The sequence below is a fragment of the Betta splendens genome, chromosome 13 (genome assembly GCF_900634795.4).
Source record: "Betta splendens chromosome 13, fBetSpl5.4, whole genome shotgun sequence".
Taxonomy (NCBI): domain Eukaryota; kingdom Metazoa; phylum Chordata; class Actinopteri; order Anabantiformes; family Osphronemidae; genus Betta; species Betta splendens.
The window spans coordinates 7,543,368-7,553,150 of NC_040893.2; the positions used below are offsets into that span (position 1 = coordinate 7,543,368).

A 9,783-nucleotide genomic window follows, 5' to 3' on the forward strand; every position below is an offset into this window, starting at 1 on the left:
ATTAATCACAGGATTGTTCAGTTTAAATGTTTTATTGAAGACAATTGTCAAGATGAAGAAATATTCCGTTCAAACATGTAATGTCTAAATCTATTTTATACAGTTTCCCTCTGCACTGCACTTTTAGTTACAAGAAGGGTAACTAATAGTGCAGTGTGTGTATTGCATACACTAGCACCAGAATTCGTATTCTTGATTAATCGTTTGAGGTCAAGGCAGCGACTTAAATCACAATTGTTCACTTTTCATTCATTAATACCATATTCTTGCTCCTGCTGTGTCCTTGTGTACAGCAACACCACTTGTCCTGCCAGTCCAGCCTCCACACCTCCTTGAGGAACTACATACAGGGTTCCATCATTAGCTCTCTGAGGGTCCATTGTCCTCAGCTGCTCATTGCTCTGAGCGACGCCATCCAAGCTCCACAGCTGATAGCGCAGACTTTTACCCTGCTTGGCCAGGATGTAAACCTCTCGAAGGCCCTTGCTGGTGGCGGGACAGGGTAAACTGGTTTCACTGGGCAGGGAAAGCCAGGGCAGAGTGGGATCTGGCCGAGTGTGCTCCCCACTCACGCTCCCCTGGTCTAGACCGAGAAGAACACCTGCAAGGAAGAGTTGCTTCAGTAAAGCTGCCGTTTTTCTTGAGTGAACTGTGTCATAAGGACACCAATAAGTCTCACCTGAGTTACATGTGAAACCCATCCCTTCAAACTAAGGTCAAGGCCAGATGAGGTTTGACACTTACAGTTACACAGTAACTTTAACATTGATTGGTACAAATTGTGTGTAGCTGCTAACGTGTGATTTTAATGTAGATTTTCTTCACTATGACTTGACATGATCAGTGTTATGAACCAGCTTTACGAGACATTGGCCCAGATCTTTAACTAATTCAAGTCATTGTAAGGTGACTGGCTGTGTAGTCTTACCTGAGGCCACTGCCCAGTGCGCTCTGTGGCCATGACGCATGCATGGCTCATGGTTGTAGTCCTCATCATATCTGATATCGTTGTCAAGGTATTTTGAGGACATTTAACACATGATGAAAGTGAAATGATCGCTAATGCAGCAGACCTGGGGCTGAAATGCACAGCCTTTAACATGCAGCAGTAAACAAACCCTGATTTTGTGGATACGGGATGAGAACGGGCTGCCCCCCCCACAGGTGTGTGATGAAGACTGTGGAATTGTCATTACGGCTTAAGCCTCCTGACAGGAGCTCTGCCTTACAGCTACAAATCTCTTCCGCCAGCAAGGCCATGTTTTTAGCTGACAAGAGAAAGATCGTGAACAGAGAACTCCGTAAATAACATCTCACTTGTCAAACTTGCACAGTACACCCATCCTTTCTGTATATTTATTTGAGAGGCCGATTGAGTGAGGGTTAAGTGAGGGCTTTCTGTTCCTCACTGTGGGGTCTAGGGGCAGAACAGCTTACACGCTTGTGTTACCTGAAAACATTTCCCCCTGCGCCGTGTATCCCCTGCTCCGCGCTGTCTGAACCACAGTTTCCATGTCGACATTCCGCTGTGGCTGTCGAAGGTGAGCAGCCATCCACAAAGCCACAAGTCCACACCTTAAGAGGTAAATGAGACGTGTATTCAGTCACACCCAGACAAATATGTTGAGTGACTTAAAGATATAAGCATTTAGGTCATAAACCAAATAGAATAGTGGCTTGTTAAAAACTCGCTTGGCCAAGTATCGACCAACGTGTTGCCAAGTGTTAAACTGAAACCTCAGTGTACTGACTTACTGTGGTCCATCTTGGATGATGGACGGCACGTATGTGTTCACCAGTATCCACTGCAGGTCCTTCCTAAAACTGAAGCACAAAGAAAGACACGCTATGGAACACAAACACACACACCTTATGTAAATATACAAGCTGGACAAAATATAGCAAACATAACTAATCTCTTCCGTTATACTGTCCAATAATAAGGGCCCTGGTCTTCAGATAATTAAGGCTAACATGATATTATTAACCAACTCATCTTGGATGAACACACCTATCTTGAGCAACAATGTGGCCTTGTTCTCTAATAGAATGTGTTGCAGCGCTGAAACCCTGACTATGTGGTTTGCTGGGTGTTGAGCAATTTGAGGTAGGTGTGGCGACCAGCATCCGATGATGCATTTTAATATTCAAATTACAAATTGACTGTTAACGAGATGTTGAATATCGTGTTTTTCTCTGCATTGGTCTTGACAGTCAGAATATTACTGTTGATCCTAAAATCATTTTTTTTTGTACAGAGATGTTGTTGGTTTTGTACAATATAATGCAGCTATGGACGTTACATGTGTCAAATGCTGGGTATGGGAACCAAACTGGCAGGAAATTCAGAGAATGAGCAATATCTGAGCTTTTAGGGTGGTTACACTAAGTACAGGGCACCGTTCAGACTTCACCTGCTCTCTCTCTGACTGAGCAGTATCCGGGCTTCAGTGTGGTCCCCTTCTACCGGCCTGTTGCTGCCTATGGTCTGAAACAGCTTCTTCTTAGCGTCTGAGGCTGGAGGAGGTGACAGACCCAGGGCAGGTAGAGGCGGTGGGGCAGGAGGGAGCCCGGGCGGTGGCATGATCGCCCAGCACCTTCCACATTTACCCTGTCAGAAGAGTCTGCTCCATTAGACGCGTGCAATGCAACTGCATGAGTGGCGAGGACAGTTTGTACTATAGGAAATTAAAAATATCAAATAGATTAGTGACGTGTCCTGCTCTGCATTGTGAACCACTATTACCACTTTTAACCATTTCAACTTCATGGAACTCTGTCAGTGAAGATTCTCAATCATCCAGGTGGAATAGGTTGAAGGTTGAGCCATAAACTGAAGACGTCAAGGGTTTTCATTCTTAAGCAGACTGAAGAACCCTCAACTACTGCTCAGTCATCTGGACTGGTGGCAGGGCCGGCTCTGGGCATAGGTGAACTAGTTCTAGGGCGCCACCTGGTGGAGGGGGAGGTATAGACCACTGTCTATACTTGTATAAGAGCAGTAGAATCAATAAGATGCTGGTTTCATGATGCCAAAAAGGGATCAGGATATTTTTAATCAAAGCCTTATTCCTGCTTAAATTTAATTTTAACAATGTGTTCTGTTGTTGCTCAAGTGCATCATATCACTGTACCAGTGTGAAACCAGTTCAACCAGTAAAATGCTATTTTTGTACTGCCAAAAGGTGGTTAAGGCCATTAAGGTGAAAAACTTTAAAAAATTAAACTTTTAAAGCGACACACTTTCTGTGCTGGCGTTGTACAATCTGAGGAGATATTTTCTGAGATTTTGAGACTTTGCAGACATTCTCGAGGTTGTTGCTGCTCGCCAGTGAACTAGAGGTCATTCCCAGAGTTCGCACAGACTTGTCCAATTCATGTTTTGACAGAAGCTATGACGAGGATGTGCTTGAGTAACATTAACTGAAAAAAAATCAGACTGTCAAATCTATGCGAGACAAAAAGCTGCAGGTAGAACAAAAAGGAGTCTCAAACTGAGGCACGCTCAACTTTGCTCCATAAACTGTAATAGTCAACCCCACTGCAGAAAAGGGGATAAATAACAAGGCTCCCTTCACTCGCAGTCTGTAAATATGACCTGCCACCCAAAAAAACTGATCAACACGATCACATCCTTGTAAAATGGCTGTTTGTTATCAGTTACATGCTTCACACTGCTGAAAAAAGAGAAAAAACGAAAAGGGGAAAAAAAGAAATAAGGTTCTGATGAAAAGACACTGGCCCTGATCACTTTTGGCAACGTGAAAACAGCATCTGACTGGTTCTACAGGTCTTAGACAGGAGCAGACAGTGGTCAAGTGAAGTGGATGTTTATTAGGACTGTTAATACAACCAAGCAGAGCTCCGTGAACTTAAAATGAAGCAGAAATAAGCTTCTGATTATGAAGACGATTTTGGCTCTAATCACGTTTTGGCAACATGAAAATCTTACTGGTTGAACTGTTTTCATACAACTAATAAAAGCGTTAAATAACTAGGTGGTTCATGTTGTGAATCAGGACGCGTCACCAACCTTTTCTATGTTCTTTATTTCTTACAGGATAACTGTCCTCGTCGCTTTCAACATCACGTGAGCCACTGTTTACTTTTCCGTTGTCAAATCAGCGGCCGCGTCAGTGACGCTATCGCCGAAAAGAGACCAACTCTAGTGAACAATACAAATGATATTAGGGCTAAAGGAAATGATTATTACGGTTGTTTACGCAAAATCTAAAGGATATGGCATCACTGCGGCCACTGGAAAACGTGTACCGAATACTATTTACAAGTTATGGTGGCTAAAACCCGAAACAAGCAGCTGTAGTCGTGGTCAAACCAAGCCTTACGCTTTTACACTCCCGCGTGCGGTTAACGATTTTTGACAGACAGGCACGACACCTGTACAGCCGTTAAACGGAGCACTTTACCGTAGTTATACAGCGGTTGTATAAAACTTTAAAACCATTACTTACAACTCTGTTGATAGCAGTCGATGTGAATAGGAAAACCTATCTTTCTGACGGTAAGTTGGTACGCGTTAATCTATAGTAACCGACGCACTGCACCCAACAACCTCTACGTTTTAACCATATTTGGACACCTCGTCCAGTGGAGATAGTTCTTCGCTGTTACTGGTGGATCTCACGCCAACCGTATAAAGAGTCACATCGCCCTCTAGTGCATGTAGTTCGTATAGAGCGATGGCCACATGTCACCAGCACATTTAATTTATTATGTCTTTAGAGGGCAAATTAAAATCAAGACGCCGAACAGCCACTCAAAGAATAGTGTGCCAGTTATCAATCTATGATTTATGAAAAAGCATACAACATGGGGGAACCTTTGTGTAATTCACAGATTATGGTGGAACACCGGAAATGACATATGCCCTGACACAAAACAGAAGAAGAAGACCCGTGACCTGTTTTATCGCGAGAATACTTCGGGCGGTATTCACTTATAAAGGCCGAAGTTTTCATTCATCAGTTATAGGTGTTATTTTCTACGTCGAGTAAGACGTATCGTTTCATTGTCGACATCCAGGAACCCATTTGGCAATGTAAGTACCCATGATGCATATAGATTCGAAGTTACAAGCAATATTTTGGCTCACACTGGTTCGTTAACTGTGGTTAGCTTAAGGCTAACGTTCTCCTCACGTTATTTGAGTGAAGAGAGTGGTGGCTCTTTGCAACATTAGCTTAGTTAAGGGTTGTTTCTTATGGGTGTGTAACTCTTATTTAGTAGTAATACTGTGCTTTTTCTTCGTCAGCGTGTTAGAAGATGGCCACAACCGAAGCACGGCTCAATCACACGATCTACATCAACAACCTGAATGAGAAAATAAAGAAAGATGGTACGTTTGCTTGGGGTTTTGATTAAATGCGCTAATGTTCAGAAGACCTCTTATACCAAGTTAACTGGTTTGTGATTTTTTTTTCTTTTGACTCAATGCAGAGTTGAAAAAATCGCTCTACGCCATCTTCTCACAGTTCGGACAGATTCTGGATATCTTGGTCGCTCGAAACCTGAAAATGAAGGGTCAGGCCTTTGTTATCTTTAAAGAGGTTAACAGCGCATCCAATGCGCTGCGGTCCATGCAGGGCTTCCCTTTCTACGACAAACCAATGGTAGGGCGCTCATAAGTAAACCAAGATGATGGAAACATCTTTGTTTAATGTAAACGCTTGATGTTTACACATAGCCTACATTTATTTTATTTATTTCTGTAATAAAACTAGTTTAAATGTACTTTCGGAACCTGACATTGTAGCCTCTGAAGTACTCTCTACCTCCTTCTGTTTCATCCTACAGCGCATACAATACGCCAAACAGGACTCTGATATAATCGCTAAAATGAAAGGAACCTATGTGGAGCGTGACCGTAAAAAAGAGAAGAAGAAGCCCAAACCTGAGACAGGAGGATCTAAGAAAGGAGCAGCTGCAGGCTTGGTCGCTGCTGCCATGCCTGTAAGTAGAACGAATATTTTCATGCAATGTTGTGTAGTGCTTACGAAACAGACATGCAAACGTAATGTAAACTAAGAAGAAAGGAGCCTTCTAATTTTCTGACTTCAGTAAACATAGCTGAGCGTTAGACACTCTTGACTAAATAAAATGGGGGACTTTATTGGTGGAAATAGCTATTGAATTGCTCATCACTGTAGGGAATGCCTAACATGAGCCAAGCTCCACGCATGATGCACATGCCAGGCCAGCCACCATATATGCCTCCACCTGGGATGATACCTCCTCCGGGCATGGCACCTGGTCAGATGCCTCCAGGTGCTATGGCTCCTGGTCAGATGATGCCTGGACAAATGCCTCAGCAGGTAGTACACGTCTCGCAAAGCGCATTTTTATCACAGTCAGGATGTTTTCCTGGTTCTATTTTGATGTCGTCCTACTTTTATCCTCCCAGGTTGCAGAAAATCCTCCAAATCACATCCTTTTCCTCACCAACCTGCCAGAGGAGACGAACGAACTCATGCTATCCATGCTCTTCAACCAGTAAGTGACAGCTTCTTTTTTGTATTTAATCACTTTTTTGTGTGTTTTTGCTAAAGTTTGTTGTGTGTTTAGGTTCCCTGGGTTCAAGGAGGTTCGTCTTGTTCCTGGTCGCCACGACATCGCTTTTGTGGAGTTTGATAATGAAGTACAGGCTGGGGCTGCACGAGATGCACTACAAGGCTTTAAGATCACACAAACAAACGCCATGAAGATCTCGTTCGCGAAAAAGTAACCCCTTCCAGGCCAGGTCGTGTTCTTGTGTATTTTCAAGTCTGCCTTTTTTTTTTTTTTTTTTTATATGAACTTTTTATAGCGATACATTCTGCTAAACACAGCACAGGTAGTTAACTCATTCTTGCTTTCAGGGTTACATGTAAGTATAATGGCATCAACACTGACAGGGTGCTGTTGGTGTTTTTTAATTTTTTTTTTTTTTTTTTTTTTTTTTAAACAAAAAGCATTGCACCCAGCGTCTGGTCCACCAGACATTGTACCTGGAGCTTTCTCATAATTAAAGTGACACTGTGCTCTGACTTGTGTTTTTGTTTTAGTAAGGGGTTCCTTGTGCCAGTAGATGGAGCTCTAAACACTTACTCAACCTACTCATCTGATTTCTATAGGTATTATTGTGCCGAGTAGTTTTGGGGTAACTTGGTGTCATATTTTAATAAGGCAACTGTAAGGTCACATTTGACGGAGTGATGAGCTTATGGTGGGGGGGAAGTGATTTCATCCACCCCCCCCCCCCCCCCTTTTGCTTTTTTTTTTTTTTCATTCTCCGTCAAGCTAATGTTTTTGAAAAACCTTTTTAATCTTTTTTTCCTGGTAGTTTACTGGTTTCCAGTAAATGTTGTACAGATTTGTCTTTCTGTTTATCAGGTTATTTCGTTACTAAAATGTTTCAGGTTATTTTTTTAGGTAAATATTCACTTTATTAAATATTTCCCTACAAATAATTTAGGTAGTTTTCCAACATTTCCTAGGTTTTTCTTCAAGAATGGCAGGTCTGCTATACCCACATTTTCTACAAAATCAATATTTTGTAGTAAATTGAAATCCTTGGACCCAATAAAAATAAATTTTTCCATTAGGCCTTTTCATTGAAACTTTTATTAGCTAGTTTAAAGCCATATGGGTCCCCACACAAATAATCATTCTTGCTAAGTAAACCAATAGGCTTTTGCTGTGTAATTATTGAAAGAAATTAGTTATTAGATTACATCATTTAGTGGCTGGACCCCTCATGCTTTGCAGTTTTTTACATTTCTAGCATTCCTTACATTATAAAAGATAAAGAGCCATTTATCCTTTACAGCAATGTAAATACCAGGTATGTCTTTTTTGTTTTTACATGTAACTGGTTTATAAGTGCAGTGGCTTCACTGACTATGTCCACTAAATTTAACTTTGACTTTATTATATGTGCTATGTGAGTAATTGGTATCTGGAGAAGTACCTAATGGATGGTGCTGCTGATGAGCACACTGTCTTCCATGTTCACAACTATCCTGCCAATTAGTAAATGTCTTTTCCTTTTTCTACAAAGCACATCCTCAGATCCTGTAGGTTTGCAGAGTAATTACGCACCAATAGGAGCCGCCTCCTCCTCTTTAAGGCTGGATTCATGGTTGTTTCTGGCAGAGTGATGTGCAAATTAGGCCCTAAAAGCTTAATTTAGTCTCACACTATCAAATGTGATCAGTGCACACAGGGCCTCCCTGTTGTGGGCTAAAACTGTGCCCTGGGTAATTGTCTTCAGGTCAGCTCAATAGTGTACACAGAATTGCACATTCCTCCGCAGTTTCCCAAGCCTTTCCACACTACCTTATTTTGCCTTGAGAAAGCGCTGACCTTAGCCACCAGGGCGCCGTGTGTGAGTGAGCAAGTGTGTGCATTTGTGTGTGTGTGAGTGTCGCATGCTCTTGGCAACGTGCCTAGTGCCTTCCCATTCACCCACAGAGTGATCTTTCTATTGCAGCGACCGAAAGGCAACTGATCTGATGGAGCCGAATCTGTCGAGCTTGTCTCACGCTGAGGTGACCAGCTGTTGGTCAGTCATCTTTACTGGAGGAGTTGACATCTGTAAGCATTTACAGTGACGATCAAACTCCTCCTGGTGACATCATCTGGAGGAAACTGAGACGGAGGCACATTTAATAATGTTTACTCAAATTCCCAAGGGACGAGCATAGGAAGTCACATGAGTTGGTCTTTTATGTCTTCAAACCGAGAATGTACCTGATGTGCATCTCATCTAGTTAGTTGATATAATACTAAAGGTGTTATGTAGATGTTTATGTTGTCATTAGACAACAGAACACATTGGAATGCGTCTTGGCGATTCCTACTTTTTAATTAAGTTTGAGTTTAAATCCTCTGTCTAATATAACATACCTATGGATGGCGTAATTAGTAACAGAAATCAAATTAGAGGCAATTGCTAGTGATTTGAAGTGAAACGTTTTATTGGTTGCCACCATTTTCTAACTCTTTCCCTTGAGTCGTGTGGGACCATTAGGTGGTGCCAAACACGCAGCGCGCAGGAGTTGTGTTTACAAACAGACTCAGTTTGGTGACACTTCCCCAGGTTAAACACACACAGCAGCCTCCACTGATATTTCCGCTTGGTTGGTTAGAATTCAGCTCGTGTTTAGAGGTCACTGCTCTTCTATGCAAATCAACCCCCAGCTCTTCCAAGAGCCCTCTGTTCTGCTCCGGGGTCATTGTCGGTCCCCGGGCCGCGGAAACACGGCCGTTGTCAGGGAAGCTCTTGAGCAACAAGCCCGTGATAGACCTTGGGATGGAGGAGGAGGAGGGAGGCAGAATCTCATTAGATTTCCCCAGATAAAGAAGGTACATTGTGCCGAGGTCGTGGGTCCAACATGGCGAGCGCTGGAGGTCAGATGTGGAAAATATGCCATGTGACCGGTGCCAGTATTCAAAGGGTGCCTACAATTCTCTTTTATATTTACGCGCTCAGCCGGTCAGTATTTGCAGCCGGAGGCATCATTAAGCAGCGGTATGTGTGTACAGTAGGCTGTGGCTGTCGGAACACGTTTAATCATGAACGTTCCAATAACGAGAACTTCATAAGATGGCGAAATGACGGGTGGATGATGGGTGCGTTCACGCACCTGTGCCACCTGCGCTCCGCCCAATTCGCGCAATCGCCTTCAGCGGATGAGACCATACAAAACTACTGGAGGAGCGCAATTATGTGAACCCTTGGAGCCTTTGTGTGGACAACGTCATTCCATCATCCATGCTGAAGGG

At 42.8% G+C, this 9,783-nt stretch overlaps 2 protein-coding genes across 6 annotated transcripts; one reads left to right on the forward strand and one right to left on the reverse strand.

Annotated features, from left to right (window-relative positions):
* Positions 1-13: 13 nt before the first annotated feature.
* On the reverse strand, positions 14-4,638 carry actmap (actin maturation protease). Of its 5 annotated transcripts, XM_029170303.3 has the most exons (9): positions 4,473-4,638; positions 4,034-4,165; positions 2,747-2,953; positions 2,415-2,611; positions 1,756-1,824; positions 1,451-1,575; positions 1,136-1,268; positions 929-999; positions 14-601 (listed from the first exon to the last, which is right to left on the reverse strand). In XM_029170303.3, the coding sequence occupies exons 3-9, from the start codon at positions 2,768-2,770 to the stop codon at positions 246-248; spliced, it is 975 nt and encodes a 324-aa protein (XP_029026136.1). In that variant the 5' UTR covers positions 2,771-2,953; positions 4,034-4,165; positions 4,473-4,638; the 3' UTR covers positions 14-245. The 5 variants fall into 5 exon arrangements, with proteins under 5 accessions (XP_029026136.1, XP_029026137.1, XP_055369813.1 ...); XM_029170304.3 differs by lacking the exon at positions 4,034-4,165; XM_055513838.1 differs by having other exon boundaries at positions 2,415-2,953.
* Positions 4,639-4,902: 264 nt separating this feature from the next.
* On the forward strand, positions 4,903-6,950 carry snrpa (small nuclear ribonucleoprotein polypeptide A). Its single transcript, XM_029170309.3, has 7 exons — positions 4,903-5,059; positions 5,273-5,356; positions 5,458-5,630; positions 5,815-5,970; positions 6,168-6,332; positions 6,422-6,510; positions 6,583-6,950. Exons 2-7 carry the CDS (start codon positions 5,284-5,286, stop codon positions 6,740-6,742), a joined length of 816 nt encoding a protein of 271 aa, XP_029026142.1. The 5' UTR covers positions 4,903-5,059; positions 5,273-5,283; the 3' UTR covers positions 6,743-6,950.
* Positions 6,951-9,783: the final 2,833 nt, after the last annotated feature.